The 18,051-nt window shown below is 53.7% G+C and overlaps 2 protein-coding genes across 9 annotated transcripts in view; one reads left to right on the top strand and one right to left on the bottom strand.

Moving 5' to 3' along the window:
* Positions 1-6,096, top strand: part of CROCC (ciliary rootlet coiled-coil, rootletin) — a 78,664-nt gene extending 72,568 nt beyond the window's left edge. For all 6 annotated transcript variants that reach the window (XM_073316696.2, XM_073316691.2, XM_073316694.2 and 3 more), the window contains 2 exons: positions 2,033-2,212; positions 2,498-6,096. In XM_073316696.2, coding sequence (XP_073172797.1) covers positions 2,033-2,212; positions 2,498-2,572 — 255 coding nt within the window. In that variant the 3' untranslated portion in view covers positions 2,573-6,096. The remainder of the gene's footprint in view (positions 1-2,032; positions 2,213-2,497) is intronic.
* A 1,646-nt stretch (positions 6,097-7,742) lies between these two features.
* Positions 7,743-18,051, bottom strand: part of MFAP2 (microfibril associated protein 2) — a 31,304-nt gene continuing 20,995 nt past the window's right edge. For 2 of the 3 annotated variants that reach the window (XM_073316704.1, XM_073316705.1), the window contains exons 3-9: positions 16,714-16,800; positions 14,831-14,857; positions 14,307-14,393; positions 13,739-13,777; positions 10,503-10,590; positions 9,800-9,873; positions 7,743-9,281 (exon numbers count right to left, since the gene is read on the bottom strand). In XM_073316704.1, the coding sequence (XP_073172805.1) occupies positions 9,178-9,281; positions 9,800-9,873; positions 10,503-10,590; positions 13,739-13,777; positions 14,307-14,393; positions 14,831-14,857; positions 16,714-16,800 (506 nt within the window). In that variant the 3' untranslated portion in view covers positions 7,743-9,177. The remainder of the gene's footprint in view (positions 9,282-9,799; positions 9,874-10,502; positions 10,591-13,738; positions 13,778-14,306; positions 14,394-14,830; positions 14,858-16,713; positions 16,801-18,051) is intronic. The other variant, XM_073316706.1, reaches the window with a different exon arrangement.

An 18,051-nucleotide genomic window follows, 5' to 3' on the forward strand; every position in this document is an offset into this window, starting at 1 on the left:
CAGCCAGCATAACTGCCATCAGGATCCTATCATGGGAGGCCCCATACAGGCCTGGAGTAGGAGAGCACCTTGCCAGGTTACCATCTGTATGGGCAGGGGGTGGGAGGGGAAACTGAGGCACAGAGCAGAGAAGTATCTCGCCCAAGGTTACACAGCATTTCAGTGGCAGAGCCGAGAATAGGGTAGAAGCTGCCACGGTTTGAATACGCTGCAGTTGAGTGCAAACAACTCACTGGGGATTGAACTGGGGCCCTTCATGAGCTGCTACGGCTTGTACGAAAGCCCCCAGACTCCTGAGCTGGGGCCTCCAACGGTTTCGTAGCCCCTGTGGCGTGAGGACATCCAGGGACCTGTAACACGCACTCTGAGTGTGTTACACAGGCAGTGACTGAGGTGAGAAGCTGCCGTGGGTGTTTCTGAGAAACCAGCAGCCAGGGTGCCGCGTGACATGCTGGGGACTTTGGCTCCTGAGCCTGCTCTGGGGCTCCCACTCTGGTCCGGCTGAGCCCTAAGGGAGTTTTGTCCCACGTTCTTGGGTGTGCAGGAGCAGGTGGTTATGAACCGGAGCCTGCGGGAGCCCCCTGCGGTCGCTGGCCTGTGTGAGCGCATAAAGTCCTGGGGCCTCGTCTACACTACATCACTTACTCCATCGCCACTCAGCTGTGTTGCAAACAAAACTGGTCAGCAAATGTCTTCCAGTTGGGAGCCAGTTAAGGGTTTTCCCTTCCCACAAACTCAGTTTTCTAACTTTTTTCCACTTGGGGAGGCGGGGGAGATCTTTTCAAAAAAAGGAGGGAAGGAGGCAAGAGGGCCTCAAAATCCCAACAGAAAATGGCACCGTCTTGGTTTCCAAAACCCGAAACGAAGTGACGCTGGGTCAGTTTTGAAACCATTAGTTTTATTGTCCTGCTTGGAGCATTGAATCAAGGCTGCCATTGTCCCCTGGAGAATTTTGTTCTCTGCCAGGAAAATTTGTTTGGTCAAAATATGTCCCCCAGCTTGCATTAAAACCTTCAGCAGGCTGGAAGGGGAACGATGCTTGTGCGTGGGCATGGGTAATCATGGTTGAACCCTGGGCGGGGCCTAGGGCCCTTAAAATAGCCGCCTTATCGCACAGCAGCCACGCAACCAGCTTTGAAGGTGGGGTTAAATTTGAAGCCAGTGCGGTGCTGAGGTCCACCAGACCTAGTGTGGTGACGAATGGTCACATCCAAGGCAGCAGAGAAGCCGAGGGACTGTGCAGCGGACTTCAGCCAGTACTTGGAAGAACCCAGGCTGCAGACAGAGACAAACCCAGCGCGGGTAACCGATCAGATGCTGCTGCAGTGGCAGGGCACTTAGAGCTGTAAACAGGGCGCTAGCCTATGAGGGCGTGTGGGAGGAGGTGACTCCTCGCCAAGGTGGATGGTGGCCCTTCCACATGAACCGAGGTCTGAGGCTGGCTCCTTCCTGTGTCAGACACAGTGGCATGGTAGGATGGCGCCTCTGTTTCCTTTTAAAGTCCCTGGTGTCTCCAAGCCAGGGAGGACGCATGTGGGGGGGCTGTTGCGGCCCTGGCTGTGAGACTGCGCGGGCTGTGTCAGTAGGGAGCGGGGAGGGGGGGCGGGAAACGAGGCCAGTGGTGGCTAATGAGGGCAGAGTGATGTGATCACAAGGGGGGTTGTTTGGGCCTGGACTAGAGCAGAAGCCAGAAGGGAGCAGGTGTGTCTCTGCAAGAGAGAGAAGAGCCGTTCCCCCCCCCCCCCCCCCCGCCAAGGGATACTTAACCAGCTTAAGCCGTGGAGCCAAGGCTCTCCCAGCCCCGAGAGAGCCGACTGGCTCAGAGCCTGGATTGCAGGCTGGTGGCCCTCAGCAGTAACTCACAGACAGAAGGGGTGCAGGGGACTTTTTTTTGCATGCGGGAGGGGGAGGGGGGAGAAATCCCAAGCTGGAATAAATCAACCCTCAGAGGAGGGCCTGTGTGGTCACTAGATCAGAGTGGCCCCTTGCCTGTGGAAGCCTGGATGTATGGCCCCTCCTCTCCCTTGTTCAGGCTCAGGTAGCGGAGATGGAGCAGACCCAGTCCCAGAGCCTGGTGGAGACGGCCATGCGCCACCGGCAGGAGCTGCAGCTGGAGATCGAGCGGCTGCGTGGCTCCCAGCTGCAGGCAGAGCGCACGCTGGAGGCCAGGGAGCGAGCACACAGGCAGCGTGTCAAGGGGCTGGAGGAGCAGGTGAGCGGCTGGAAATTGACTAGCCGGGAGCTCCCCAGCAGCCAGGGTCCCTACAGTGCCCGCTGCTGGGAGAGGCTGAGACTGGAGCAGTAAGTTCCCCCCCAGCCACTGCCCTCCCACCGCTCCCTTCCAGCTCCCATCCTCCCGGATTCCTTTGCCTATTCGGGGAAATAGCCCTGAAATCCTGCTGCACCGTCTGGCTCTGCCATGGCTTTGGGGGACCCCCATGCAGCCAAAGCGCTGACTGGATCCCCCCCCTTTTTTTTTAAACCCTCTCCTTCGCAGATCTCGACGCTGAAGGATCAGCTGCAGCGGTGCCAGTCCCATTACTCTCACTCCTCCCTCCTCTCAGGGAACTAGGCTCCCTGCCACTCACTAGCGACACTGTGACCAAGGAGCCTTCAGCGCTAAGCCCCCTCCAGCTTTATGCTCCAGCCCTGCGGTGGGGAAATTGGGTTTGTATAGAGGGGGGATGCCCCTGCCATGGGGACCACCCTCCCCATACAGCCCTGTGGATTCCTTGGGTGCTCAGCCCTATACAAAAGACAAGCACGCACACACGTTCCCCTGAGCGTGCAGCGAGTCAGGGCCCCAGTGGGTTGACGTGGAATCGGGGAGCGTCTCAGAGCTGCTAAGTTGCCTTCTCCATGAACGTATCGTTACTGATACGCTATGAATGAAAAGTAGCTTGGTAATCAGTGACAACCGTCAGCCTGGGTCTGATTTTCAGCAGCGCTGAGCACCCCCAGCTCAAAAGTACAGTCCATTGGAGCTAGGGATGCTCCGCGCCGGGAAATCAGGGCCCCGGTGGCCTTGCTTAGAAGCCACCTTCAATCCTTTTGTAGCATCTTTCCAATGGCGGGTGAATTGTTACACTGAATAGCAGCCCCCTTCCTTCTGAAGCGGGGATAGAAGGTAACGTTGGCTAGTATTCAGAGCAGGGGAGTGAGGACTCCTGGGTTCTTTTCCTGACGCTGACACATCGTATGATTGCCTCACTCTGTGCCTCAGTTTCCCCATCTCATGCAAGGCTAATAATACTGACCTCATAGAGGAATTCTGAGGCTTAACTAATTACCTGTGATGTGCTTTGAGATCCTCTGCTAGAAGGTGCTCTGCAATGGGTTTATTCGTAAGCAATATTATTAAGTTTAACAGAAACAGTGGCTTCTTTGTCCAGAGGGTCATGTTGGGGGCTAACATTTAAAATGCACCTCTGAAGAGGAGAGTGCATTTGCAGGCCGACGATTGAATGCCCCTGGGTGACTGGAGACCAAACATGGGCTCAGTCACCAGTGAAATGGGTTTGCTGATCTGTGTCGTCCCGCTATTTCATTAACCTAAAAGGCCCCTTTAAGCAAAAATATATTTTGGGGGTGGGTGGGGACCAAAAAAAAAAATCTACAACCAAGCTGAACTAGGTCTTGCAAAACCAGCATTTACCTTCTCAGCAAGGACATTTCTGCCATTCCATTTTTTAAAAAAACAGGACTTTCCTAAGGGTAATACGCTCATGGAGGAGAATGTATATTTGATACATGTCATTTTCTACTGCAGTTTTTACCAGAGGTTTGGAAACTTTTCAATACTTTGTCCTAACCTGCTTCTGCAGCTCTGGTTCATCCAATGTGGTGTTGCCCAGAAGCCCCATAACCCTTTCTATAAAATGGAAGGTGGAAGATTTTGTTGTATCAAGGATGTGAGTGTTTGAGTTGGGTGCTCTGCTCTATGCTGGCCTTCCCCGTTTTTTTCCCTTAGAGCAGAGAAGGGTCAGTTTCACAGAACCCAAGTCTAAACAGCTGTTGAATGTTTGCTCCTCCTTTCCAGATGTTTTCTCCTTTCCAGGAGCATCATGCTCTGCTTGAGCATGTTGTCTGAGAATGTACCCATAGCGTGACTGTGTGTCCATTACCATCTCAGGGCCCCGCTTCTCCCAGCACCCTTCTCACATCCAGCGCCTGCACTGGGACGGCTTATTGTAGTAAGCAATATGTGCTCTAAGTACACCCTGAGCTTGTAGCTGCTTCCTAAAACCAGTAGGTGAATAAACTCCACCATCAGAGCTATAGTGATTATTTGTGCCAGCCAAATCCTAGTTTACTGCAGTGCTAGTGATCAAGGCGTGGAAAGTTGAATGACCCTGAAACCCAGAAGAGCTGAGATAACTGGGTTAGGAGACAAATTGACCCTGAAGAAGTTCTTTTTCCACAATAGTAACAAGTTGATCATTAGTGTCCCTTAGAGTGAGTAGCCTTGTCCTCAGTGTCTATTTAAAGAGACCCTGCCAGCTTGGGTACTGATGTCTGAAAAGTTTTAACTTATTCCAGGTAACACCAAGATCATGAACATTTATTTTTCTCAAAGATTAGTTTGTGAAGTTGACAGCACTGTGTGTTTAGTCAGTTTCACTGTGTCCCTTGTTTTATGGGGGGGTGGGTTAAGATCGGAAAGTGTGATTGTTAACGCCACGCCTTTGAGCCAGCAGTGGCCCCGTCACTCAGTTTGATGAGCAGAGCTGTCTAGGCTAATTACAGGAGCATCTCTTCAGACTTTTCTCCTGCCATATTGGCTGCTCTGGTTGTGTGTCAAATGAAAGAATCCGCTGAAGCAGAGCAGCTGTTAAATTAGAGCAGGAGAAGGAACTGCACCTAGTGGAGGTGGCATTTGCAGGGAACTTTTCTCTAATAACCACTGTCCCGGCTTTCTTGGTAAGGTGACTAGAACAGCACCCAGAGGGCTCTGACCTTAGCCCCCAGCACTAGTGTAATGTAACCCCCACTAGCACAGAGTTCTGCCCCCCCGGCCCGTGCAGCTGGAAAGGAGGAAGTCAAATTAAGTCCATGGAGGCAGCCCAGGGCAGAAGTGAGCCTGGCTCACTCAGCCATAGCATAAGCTGTTTACTTAGAACACCTGGCCAAGCTCTAGCTTATCTGGGGCCCAGGCAAGCACCTTCTCAGCTTAGCTGTGCTCCATTCACAAGTCAGACGACCTAACTTTTGCTCTAGGCTCCGAGTCAACCTAGGCCCTTTCCCTCGCCTGCATCAGCACTAACGCTTCTGCAGGAACCGCCCTCGGTCTGTCCGTGCTCAGTGACGCAGGTGTAACTGATTGATTGGAATCCAGCAAACAGCTCTGAGGCTGCCCAAGGAAGCTAGAATGCATGTGTCCCTTTCAGACGGTATTAGCCCTGCAGAAGCCAAGACTTAATTACAAAAAAACAAAACAAACACTAAAAAACAGCACCCTTTCAGGCTGTAGTTTTTTTAGTCCTTTCACGCCTGGAAAAATTCCTCTCCCGGCCAGTCTGTGACACTAAATTGACAAGGCTCAGGCTGAGCACCCATGGCAGCAGCGTGCTAGGAGGGTGTTACTGAAATCCTGGTTCTCTAGCACAAAAGTTTTCTTACAGATGGGTGGATGGTTTTCTTTTTAAAGTGACCAAGTTTTCTACTAGAAATTCCTACTTTTTGTTGTTGTTTTTCACTTACGTAACAATCATGCCAGGAAGAGGTTTTTTTTTTATAGATTACATTGGTACTTTCTTGATGAATTTGGACATTGGGGGAGGAAAAAGGAGAGCTTGCCCCACACGGGGTTGGTGCTGTGGGGAATGTCAGACTGTCAACTAGCTCACCTGGCATTTGAAGTCCCTAGTGGTCAGTTCCCTGGAAGCTTAGGCAATGGAAAGACCAACCAGGGAACTCTGTGTCTCTGCGTCAGAGTTTTAAACATGTCCAAAGTTTGTATAAATGTTTTACAGGGGGATTTAAAAAAAAAAAAACACAACACACCACAGACAGGACAGTGCTCAGCCTGTCTCCCCGCTTTTGCTGTCAGGGAGCGGCACCCGGTCCAAAGTCACATTAAACAGGAAGAAAAATGTGTGCCAAGTGAGTGTGTGTGATTTCATTCTCTCCTGCAGTAAGTTGCTGCCATTGGACTAGAATTATAGGGCTGGAGGGTAACGCAAGAGCCAATCCTGGGCCTTACCCCGTAGCAGATTGCTATTTGATTCATGTTTATAGATTATAAAGCCAGGAAGGACCTCCTGACTTAATTCGTGTTTGAGTTAACATGAGTATATAGTTTTACCGCTGTCATACAGATCCCCTCAGGCTAGCGGGGAAACTGACAAGGATGGTCACTTTCAGGTTGTCACCAGGTGGAGCTGGACTATCTGACTCCTGGAGCCATACCTGCACTAGCTCCGATCAAGCTAGCATGCTAAAAATAGCAGCGTGCCCACAGTGGCGGGATGGGATAGCTGCCCTGAGTACAATTGAGTCGGGACCATCGATACATAGGTGGGCAGCTAGTCCAGCCCACTGCTCCACTTTCATTTTTAGCATGCTCCCATGTAGACCTAAATCATCCTGCTCCTGCTGGGGAAAGCTAGAGGCGAACTCGTGGAAGCTAATGCTTCATCCAGCGCTGTCTTGGTACGGATTGAGGTCCTCTAGGCTGGCAAGGAGGGAATGTGGTCTGAGCCCAGGGACAAGTTACTGCTGCTTAATCAGCTCCTGCTTGGCCGCCAAGGGGTTGAAGTGTACAGTAGAACCTCAGAGCTATGGCCACCTTGGGCCTGGGGGTGGTCCGTAACTCTGGAATGCTCAGAACGCTGAACAAAGCAGAGTTCAGGCTCCACATCCAGCAGCTGACAGGCCAGGCCAGGTTTCCACAGCAGCTGAGCCCCTCCCGGGGCTGCCCCCTGCGTGAGGGTGAAGGGGTGGAGACAGGCTGCCCCGATGTGCCGACCTTTGAGATGCAATACAGCCATAGTACAGTATTTGCTTTTCTTTTTTTGGTCTCTGCTGCCGCCGCCTGATTGGTTACTTCCAGTTTCACGTGGTGTCTGGTGGACTGGCCAGTCTGTAACTCTGGTGTTCATATCGTGGAGGTTCTACTGGAGTGAAAATGAGGGGCTGGAAGAGGAAAGGGGGGAGCTGCAGCAGAAAGCACTAGGCTACTCCCTTCAGCCTAACCAGGACTCTGGCATTTGGCTCTGTTACAATGTTTGCAGGATGCTCTTTGTTGTCGGGATTTTGCTGAAGCCGCAGTGGCGTAATGCAAACTATTTTCATAGTAGAGCGTGTGGCAAGTCACTGACCAGCCCTAGCTGTTCCTCCCCCAGCTGAAGCTGTGAGCAAGCTCAGTGCCGCCAGCCGTGACCTTTTCGGGTTGTTTATTTTTTTAAAACATTCATTTTGTACAAAAAAAAAAAAAAAAAGGAATTATCCGTACAACGCTACAGCGAAAGCAAGAAAACCAGAACAGTACAGGAGAATGCAACGCTGCGGGGCCCCTCTAAGCCCTGGGAGCAAGTGAGCCTGGGCCAGTTCACCGCCCGCAGTCAGGGCCACATCTGCATCAATGGCCCAGCTCCTTTTTTACAAAAGCTATTTTGCAGTTGCTGTACTCAGCATTGCCATTTAGGAGCCTAAATCTCATTGACTGCCAATGGGATTTAGGTTCCTAAATCATTTACGCACAGAAATGCTGAGCACGGTAACCCTAAATACCTGGCTGGAAGGGAAGGAGGGGAGGGGTCCCCCGGTTGGATCAGGTCTGGAGCTGCAAGAAAGACAGATTCCTGGCTCATTGAGGCAGAGACGGCCAATGATTTTTAAGTGAACAGTGGACCACAAGGCTCCCCTGCAGGTGGACACAGCCGGGAGTGGTATGGGGGGGCTGGAACCCGTCCGAGGAAGCAGATGAGATGAAGGAGCAAGAGCATGGGGAAAGAGTTAAAGTCCACACCTGAAAAGGGCTGACTTTGGTAAAGCACAGAGGGAGATGGTACGAGTGGCCTCCATCCACCCGTCTGTGCGGTGTCTACCTCAAAAGAGTCATTTTCTCTTCAAGTAAGGACCAAGTGGGAGCAGGCACCAGCATCATCCGAGCTCTGAGTTTCTGAAGGGCCGAGCTCCTACAGTTGCGGTTGGCTGCAATGGGCGTAAGTAATTTGCTCTAGCAGCTGACCTCTCTAGCCCGTCATCTCCCCCATGGGATCCAAAGTCCCTGCACGGAGAGAATGGGCTTCTCCCATCTCTGCAGCAGCACCCAACGATGAAACTGCCAGCTGTCAAAATACGCCCCGGGCTGCCTCTCGGGCAGTAAAATGTACCTGCTGCAGCCCAGCTCAGACATCTTCAGCTGAGCCACTGTTTCCCTCACGGCAGTCGCCGCGGGTCAGGTAACAATCGGTGCTATCCTGACACTTGAGCAGAGGCGAATGGGGGCATGTGCCAAGCTGCCACTCAGCCAGCTGGCGCGTTCACAAGGAGACCGGGGCGTGAGGCAGAGTGGGGGTGGGACGCAGCGGGCAGAGCCCAGCTACAGCAGCGTTGTGGCAGCTATAGAGTTGACCAAGCCCGGCACAATTTTGGGGCCAGATGGGCCCCAAACAATAGACCCTTGGGCCAGCATCCAGGATGAGCTTCAAACTGCACCCTGGTCCAAACCAATGAATAAAGCAGCAGCCATCAAATCCACTGGAAAGGAGGAGGAGGAGGAAGGAAAGACGGGGGCAACGGTCTAAGAAAGCAGCAAAAGGGTGGGGTGGGGTGGGGGGAACAGATCAGAAATTCAGACAACCCCTTACACTTGTTCTCTTGGATACTCTACGTATAAATTGAGCCAGCAGCCCGGCTGGGCTGGCGTGCGCCAGCTGAGTCCAATCAGACTGCACTGGCTCAGCCCAGCCCCTGCCGGTGACTCTTCCAATATCATAAAAAGTAATAAAAAAAACATAAAAATCCCTATATTATGTGCACAAAATGGACTTCTATGCTGTTTCATGCACCATGTTTCCTTAGCACCATTGATTTCATGAGCACAATGACAATGTTATTCTACCGGGGCAGACGGAAGGTAGCTCGGGGAGAGAGCTTTCCTCTGGGTCGGCTTGGCCTGGCCTTGAGCAGAGTTGTGGCCTGTGCGTCTGCTGGGGCATCCGCCGTCCAGCCTTAGCAGCCGCCGCAGCTTCTGGCGCAGGAGGTAGCCACGGTCTGGCAGAGGCCGCTGGTTGCCAGCACGCCGCATTTGGAGAACTTGTCACGGCACAGGTCAGCTGTGGAGGGGAGGTGAGGAACCATGAAGGAACAGAGCAGAGCTCAGGGGAACAGAACACGAAGTTTCAGGGTTTTGTCAAAACTGAAAACCAGAACTCCAGAAAGTTTCTACAGCTGAAGATTTGTTTTTATCCCTGTCTCCCCCGGGGGATAAAAGAAATCAGTTCCTGAGCAGCTGTGTCCTGGAGTTTAGCATCTTAGGGGCAGAGGGGCCAGCCTGTCCTAGGAGGGCAGAGCGAGGACTTAGTGGCTGGATCCTCTGCCAGCTTACACACCTGCCTCACCAGCCTCTCTGTACTGATTGAGGAGTGATTTGCACTCACTGCACAAGTTTAGGGTCCCCACAGGGTGTGAGCCAAGTCTCCCTGCTTTTTGGAGAGCTGCCATTCAGCCAGCCTCCAGCTGAAATGTCCCCGCCCGGGGTCCTCCAGAGACCAGGACCTGTCCCGTCTTATGGGCCAATTCACACTGCGGCAGCAGCTCAGCCCCGGGGGCTCCTGGTGCGTCACTTCCTTACCTCGGAGCAGCTCTTCGTGGGCGCAGACAGTGCGGACACAGATTTCCTTGTTAATAACGTACACCCGTCGAAGGCTGAAAGGGAGACCAGAACACACGGCCTGAGACACCAGGGTGGAGGGAGTCCTGGACGTTGAGAGTGGGGGAAGGGCTCTTTGGCACAAGCACGGGCAGAGAGCAAAGTGACCTGTATTTTCACGGCCAGCAGCTGAGTCAGCAGCAGAATGGGGGAGAACTCTTCCCCTCTAACACAAGCCACAGGGCAAAGGCTCTGGGGGCCCGTGAGAAGGTGCTGGAGCACCAGGGGCTCTCTGGTACCTATGTCCATACACTAGCTCGTGGCTGTCAAGGGAGGCTCACTCAAGGTCTGCCCTATCTCCCCCCCCCCCCCCCGCGTTACCACGAGTGGGTTGTGCACGTGGACACGGGGCGAGTGAACGGGGCCGCTCACGCTACAAGCTCCGGTTCACTGGCTAGTGAGGACAAGCGTTACAAGCCCCTGCCCGTGTGTAGCTCAGATTCACTCCGGGCAAAGGGGCAGCCCCAGCCACGGTTCGTCACACCGCGAACTCCGAGCAGCCCAGACGGAACTGTTTGTTTTCCTTTATTAAATGCAGAACTGGGCCATCTTGGGGGATGCTCCTGGGACGGCCTATGAAAACTCGGGGCCTGGCCATGCGGGTGCAGCCCTGCCTGCCGCTTACCTGTAGAAGCAGATCTCATTCAGGCACTGCTTGCAGGGCTTGTGGACGGAGTAGAGCCTGGTGCAGGGATACTGCTCCTCCCGGCAATCTGCCCAACGAGAGAACACAGGCACTGGGGACCGAGCACTAGCACCATATTGAACAGTCCGCTGACTTCCGCAAACTCAAGAGCAGCTGCTGTTGCTCTGACATGGGCGTGCATGGGCGGTGCTTGGCTCGGGGGGGAAGCTGAGAGGTGGGGATGAGTGTTTAACAGGGACCCACAATTTCATTTCAGATCCCTTGGTCAGCAAGCCACCCATCTCCCTTAACCCTTCCCTGAAGGGCAGCCTCTCCTGTTTCTTCTGCACTGGCTGCTGGTTCTGCAGCATGAGCCCAGCTGGAGTTCGGACCAGTCTGGGGCAGCGCAGGGCTGGGGGAGATCTTCAGTGGGCCCAGTCACCAACTCAATGGGAGTGCCATGCCAGGCATTGACTCGGATGTTCCTCAGCCTCAGCCTAGTCCTGCTTCCCTGAGTTAATGAAGTGCCACACAAGCAGAGTGGAGATGGAGTAGGAATGTCCTCTCTCTGTTATACTTTTCATCCCGTAGGATCCCAAACGACTGTACCCACGTGCACGGGAATTGCTTTCAGGAGCAGTGAAATGCGGCCACTTCTAGGGTGGAACAGCACAACTGGTTAAATAGCCCCACAGCTTAGGGCAGAAAGTGAAGAACTTTATCTCCAATGAAAACTGGATGGGGGGGCAGGGCGGAGGGACTTCAGGAAAGGAGATTTTAGTTACTGGAGCCGGACAGCCGAGTTAACGCCTTTCCTCTTGTGGCGAGGGCCACGGATCTTTAAAGAGCACAGTGGCCAGAACCTCAGCTTTCGAGGACATCTCCAAAGCACAATAGCGCCCCCTGCAGAATGCTGGGGCATTGACCCAGCTGCCAGAGGGGGACGCCCCTCAACTGCATGAACGCCGGAGCCTTGCTTAGCTTGCAAACCCTGCTACTGGCACAGCTGTAGGGACCAGGAGGCAAAGTGCCCCCCCCCCGGAGGGGGGCAGGAATGCCTACAGCTAGTATCTCAATGGGTGAAAGGGCAGGTGCTGATCTCGTGCTGCTACCGTGGGGGGGGGGGAGCTTCACAGATAAATACCCTGCTGCAAAGAATGAACAAGCTAAAAGCCACATCTTGCAAGGGCCTTGAATTGCATGGGGCTGGAGGGTAACCAGCACTTGGCAGAAGCCAGAGCCACAGTGGGGCCATCCAGCAGCTCCTGGAAAGCTGGCCTCCCTAGGCAGGGCTCAGGAGTTCTCCGCCTCCTTTAGTTTGGCCCGGTTCAATCTGGAAGGTGATCTCGATTTTCCCTTTTTTGGGGGCGGGAGAGAAAGCAGGAAAAATGTGATTTCGCGACACGTGCCAGAGTGGGACCATTGTGCTGCAAGCAGCCGATCTGTGTTTAGCTTGGAGCGGAGCGGAGCAGAGCACCCTGGCCTCTGTGCACGCTCGGCAGAATCACTCGCGCTGGCCTGGAGCATGGCTTCGGCTGGCCTGCGCTGTCCCTCCGCCCCCACCCTGCAACCACGGCCGGTCAGCCAGCTGCACGTGTAGCAGCCCTGCAACACGTCACCAGGAGACGGCCGACTTCTAACCCTCTCAACTGCTCTCAGCAACGTGTCCACCCCCGACATCGCAATGCTCCCAGTGGCGGAGCCAGATGGCACAACCCGAGTGATGGGTCATTGGTGGCGGGCCGCAGGGTGAGCCTGCCCCCGCACCCACCTAGCAGAGTGGGCTCCTGTCCTGTGCCCGGCTCCCCATTCTGGGCGGTACAAGCTGGCGCGTGGGATTGCAGTGCCATATGGGTGTCATGATGGACAGGCGGCTGGGCCAAATTGGAGCGAGTGGCGCTGCAATGTAGCACGTGAGGTCACAGCGCCATGGGCACCGTGTTGCAATGCTCGGAGTGAGGAACTGGGTACAGCCCTGCAGGACAGGAGTGGCCACTGCTGGGTGACTGCAGGGTCCCCAAAAGGCATCCCTCATACACCTGGAGGCCACTGGGGGGGCGGTTGCTCCCCACCCTTATTAGCTCTACCACTGAATGTTCCTCCTACACGCACAGGTCCGATTCCTAACCCAAAGGCAGAGCGGTAACCAGTGGGCAAGAGAAGGAAACTCCATGGGGCTTTCAGCTGGTTCGTGTCTAACTCTTGGGTAGTGATGGCAGATGGTGTTGCAGGCAGAGTTTAGGGAGAAGGCGGAGGAGACCACCCCCCACTGCTCCTGAAGCTGTGAGTGAGAGGGAGAGAGAGGAAGAGGGATTGAGGAACAAATAAAGTGAAAGTCAAACAAGTGCATTGGAGTGAAAGAGCCAGAGAAATGCTGCTAAATGTAACAAGGTTCATTCGTAGCCTCCAGGGCTCCACGGCTTGGAAATCTATCCACGCGGGAGGAAATCAAGGGGGACTTTGTGCTTTCTCTGGGGTTTGGACATTTTCTCCCCACAGAGGAGGGGCTGCGCAGTGCAGGGTCTTTAAGCTACTCTCCAACATCAGTTAAAAAACCAAGGGTCACCGAGAGCATCAGCTGGAAGGGCCCGATCCTGCAATACCGGGAGAAGCGCTGCTGGATTCAGCAGGGCTGCTCCCAGAAGGGAGGGCTGCAGGATCTGGTCCAAGGAGAGAACGCTCTGTCCCCATCTACTATCTTGCTTGTTAATCGCAGGTTCTCTCTCAGACTCAAGGCAGCCCCGGATCAAAGGCAGATTGGCTGACATGTGGGGCAGCCATGTCGGAGGAGATACAGGTTTCTTGCGCTTCTGGCAGACCTCAGATGATATGCTCACAATTGATCAATGGTGGTTTGAAGGATTAGAAGGTACAAGGGCGGCCTCATTAACTCCCTGCTCAATTTAAAGCGTTTCCTGTAAGCGAAACGTCATCAAAGCTAGAAATCCACCAGGTAGCCCCTGCCAGCTGGAGAGAGTCCCCAGCCCCACCTCCCAGCTGTGGTGTCTCCTGCACGTTCCACTCCAGGTTGTCCTGCCTGCATGCTTGGGGGCGGAGGAGGGAAACCAGTGCCCTGGCTCCTCTTTCAGAGCTTGAGTGAGCAGCTTTTTCCACCTCCTTTATACTTTCCAGCCTTGCCTCCTGCAGGCCCTTCCTCCCACTCAGAGCTGACTTCAGGCATCTGCAGCTCCCAGAGTCACCCTACGGTTCGGAGAACAACAGGCTGCGGGTCTTACCAAGAGGTCCAGGTTCTGTGGGTTCGGTCTCGGGAAGAGCTGGAGGGGAAAGACAATAGGTGGAGCTGAGAACACAGCACCAGGCTGGGAGTGGGCTGCAAACTGGTATAACTCATGCTCCTGTCTATCTACGGTACATACAGGGCCCCTGTTTTTCCCAGCATCTGAGCGCTTCACAATCTCGGATGTATTGATCCTCACCACGCCCTGCCAGGCAGGGCGGGCCATTATCCCCATTGTGCAGATAGGGAACCGAGGCCCTGAGAAACCAAGTGACTTGCCCAGGGATCACACAGGGAGGCTATGGCAGAGCACACAGGTCTGCACAGTCCCAGGCCAGTGCACTAACCACTGTGCCATCCTCCCTCTCTGGGATAAGTGCTACTGCCCAGGAAAGCTACACACACACTGGACACTGTTTATACTCTGCTCCACATTTAAACAGCGGATCTGCTCCTCGGCTAGTGTACGGCAGCGGACATACTGACTACAATAGGACTACACCGGCAGCAGACACGGCTGCCCACAGCCCCTCTCCGCCAGGAGTGGCGAAGGCTCCACAACGCACCGGGGGTTGGCGCTGGGATGATCTCCTGCTGGGTCTGTTGCTGGGACTGATACTGGAACTGCTCTTCGGGAGTGCGCTGGGTGACATCTGCCATGGAGAACGGACATGTTCAGTTCAGGTTAATCAGGCACCACACACACCCTCTGCCAAACGGGGCCAGAGACCCCAGCACTCTCCCTCCCCAGGAGCTTTGTTTTATTGGTCATTTTTCCAGTTTTCCCCGGGAGCCTCGTTTTGCAGTTTGGATCCTCCTCCATTTCTTCCTGGATCCAGCAGTGACATATCAATGCCACATAGTAACTGGGGCAACAGATTGCATCATAAAACCCCAGAGGACTAGACCTTCCCTGCAAGATCAAGGCAAAACAGAAGCCAGGCTGGGAACGGCAGAATTAATATTCCCAACAAAGCACAATTATGCCGACTCCACGGCACGTTAGTTACACTCCAGCCAGTGCTGGCCAGCTGGAGCAAACAGGGCAGCTCAGAAGAGCAGATGAGTGCTCAACAGAGAAAGTGCTTACCTTGATAGTCATAGTAATCTTGATTGTCTAAAAAACAAAACAAAAACAAAGCACAGAGAAAGGTCTCATTTTAGGAACAGCAAAGACCTAACACAGCATGTGGAAGAAGGAAACAAACTGCTCTTGTTCTCCCTGCACAAAACCTGTCTCGCCCAGCCCTGGAAGAGCCCAGTCATCTCGGTGGTGGCTGCATCTCGCCTGGGATACGGACAGATTTCCTAACCCCAAGGGCAATGGAATCCCAGGTGGTTGCATTGTACAGGGAATCCACTCTATGGTTTACAAGTCTGCTCTGAGTTGCTGATCGCCCAAGTCAACGGGAGGGAGAAGTGATCAGCATCTCTGGGGGAAAAATCAAGGCATAAACTTTCACCCACTGCAGTAGGGGAAGACATGGTTTGAGCGAGGACACAGTAGGTCAAAACTTTCTAAAGCGACTAGTGGAGTGATAAAGACACCGTACGGGGCCTAGTTTTCAGAGATCAGGTGTCCAGCACTTTCTGAAAGATGTTTCAAGTTGGGCCCCCCAAATTACTTGTCGCTTTTGAAAATCTTGGCCATTGGTCTCTTCAGCCCATTTCCAGCGACTCTCCAGGGGGAATGTAAAATCCCAATAATTGTTTTTTTTCCAGATCAGATTAAATGACAATCCCAGCAGCCTGGACAACACTCACTCACTGTAACGTCTGAAAGACCCTGGCTGAGAGAAAGAAGGTACTGAAGGCATAGCAGCTGCTACCTTTGCCTGGTACCACCCCCAACCAGTGTGTTGCAAAGAGCATTGGGCTATAAAGCACGTTCAGTTTAATTCAGTGACAGTTACCGTACTGGAACGCAACACGTCTGTATCTTTAACAAATCTTAGACTGATCAAGGTTCATGGGCAGTGAATACACTTCTTGGAAGCAGCCTAGCACAACAGAATACCAGGAACCATCGGAGTTTAGTTGCTATATTGCAATAATCATTTCCCTGAAATCTCATGAGCCACTCTGAACAGGGGAAGTAGAAACCTGAGTTAGCCAAACTTCTGTTAACGGACTAAATTAGCTTTGCCAGATGGGAAAAGGCATTTTACTTGGGAGGACCCTAAATTGCCCAACCTTCTCTATCAGCTAGGGATGATCGTGGGCAGCATATCAGTTGTGAGTTTGTTGGGCGATGTGACAGTGAGAAACATTTCATGCAGTTTAAAGGCAACAACATCCTGGAATGTAGAATTGGGAGTGCTTCTGTTTGTCTCCGGGCACCTTGTTACCAGGGAGATAGCAACAAATCCTGCCCAGTCCAGTCCCCTGCACTGAGATGACCCAGGGAGGTCCCTTCCAGTCCTACAATCCTATAAATCAGAAGAGTTCAGTGAAGCGCATCAGACATTTGGGGGGGGGGCGGGGAGCGATAGCTCAGTGGTTTGAGCATTGGCCTGCTAAACCCAGGGTTGTGAGTTCAATCCTTGAGGGGGCCATTTAGGGATCTGGGGTAAAAATTGGTCCTGCTTTGAGCAGGGGGTTGGACTAGATGACCTCCTGAGGTCCCGTCCAACCCGGAGATTCTTTGATTACCAGGGAATGGTTTAGGGGGAAGTTTAATGGAGCGACATCTGTGGACTGGGATTGGAGCATGGGTTGGGAGGAGATCTCGCCAAGGACCCGAAAGGTGTAAATACCAGGGAGGGAGAGGAAAGGGTTGGCGTGGGACAAACTGGAATGAAATTCAAAAAGGGGACATTCAGACTGAACATCAGGAAAAAACCCTCCTAGATGGCGAGATCTGTTACGCAATGAAGCTGTCTCACCGAGACACACAAAGAGCAGGTGTGTATGTTGAGGGATGGAGCAGGCGGAGGGGGGAGATATATACGTGAAGCCACCAGGACCACTCACCTAACTGAGGGTCGTACTGGGAATACTGCAGCTGGTCAAGATAAGGGGGTCCTTCGAGATCGTATTGTCCCTGGGCCAGGAGTGCTGCTGGGAACACGCACACACACACACAGGAGAGAGAAATCATTGTGGTTTACTGAGTGCTCAAAGTATTTGACCCTTTCAAAACGGCCCCCCACGCCCCTCCCGCTGCTTGTCCCTTGAGTGCGGGCAGACACCGTGTAAGAAAGCTGCCCCCACTGCCCGTGGGATGGACACGTAGAAGGGGAGTCAGCATCCTAGGCACAAGCCAACATCCAGGTGTCTGTGAGTTCAATCCCCCCTCCCACACCACACCCTCAGCAGCCCTGGAAGAGCCCCAATCTGCTGGCCTAGCAAAGCTCTTGGAAATCAACAACTGGACTCCACCGCCATGTTCACACGAGGGTGGTCGTGGTCTGAACTGGTTCACCAGCCCGCCCCCGCCCCCCCCCGGGACAGCCCATCGGGGGAATGCTAGACCAGTAGCAATGGCTCCTTTGAGTGGGTGAAGGGCTCAGTGCCTGGAAGTCGGCAGCCAGTGGCCTCTCTGTGCTGCTTTCACAACAGGCCCTTCACTGCCTCAGTTTCCCTGAGCGTTTCATCATCAGGGCTTGTCTGCATGAAGAGAGCTGACCTGACGCTCAGCCCCAGGATCGCCAGCGTGTCTCCATGCAGCGTGGCCAGCCACCGTTCCTGGCAGCTGGGAAGGTTGGCTCAGGCCCGCAGGGGCTCAGTCGCTGTGATTGCCCCTTGTCAGGGTTTGGACAGGGCCGCCTGCAGAGCAGGAATTCCCAGGAGAGGACTCCAGGTCGACCCGAACAGCACCAGCACCGTACAACCAGGAGGGACAGCGCAAGCCAGACGGGAGTCTGAGACAGTTACTTGTCCCACAATGGCTCTACCAAAGCAGCCTCAACTAGCGGGAGCTGAACTCACATAGCAGCGACCCCGAAGGCCGCACAGTGCATTGAACTGAGCTACATGGGCCAGTGCTCTCCGTCTCCGCTGATCAGATGCACAGACTGTGGATTGCCTCCCCCCCACCCCGGGCAGGGACTCGCAGGTGTCCTGGGAGAGTGTGCTTGGCATTGTCCTGCCTCAAACATCCTCCTCCTCACTGCAGGTGGGAACTTCATGAGGCCTCAAATTAGCCAAGCGCGTGAACATTTAGACCCAGCTGTGAGCCACCACCTCTCGGATGATGCGTCCAGCCGTGTACTCAAGCACTAGGATTAGGGTTGCCAGTTTTGGGTGTGTTCCTGGAGATTTCATCACATGACATAATCTTTAATTAAAGATTAATCTTTAATTCCAGGC

The sequence above is a fragment of the Lepidochelys kempii genome, chromosome 18, assembly GCF_965140285.1.
Source record: "Lepidochelys kempii isolate rLepKem1 chromosome 18, rLepKem1.hap1, whole genome shotgun sequence".
Lineage (NCBI taxonomy): Eukaryota > Metazoa > Chordata > Testudines > Cheloniidae > Lepidochelys > Lepidochelys kempii.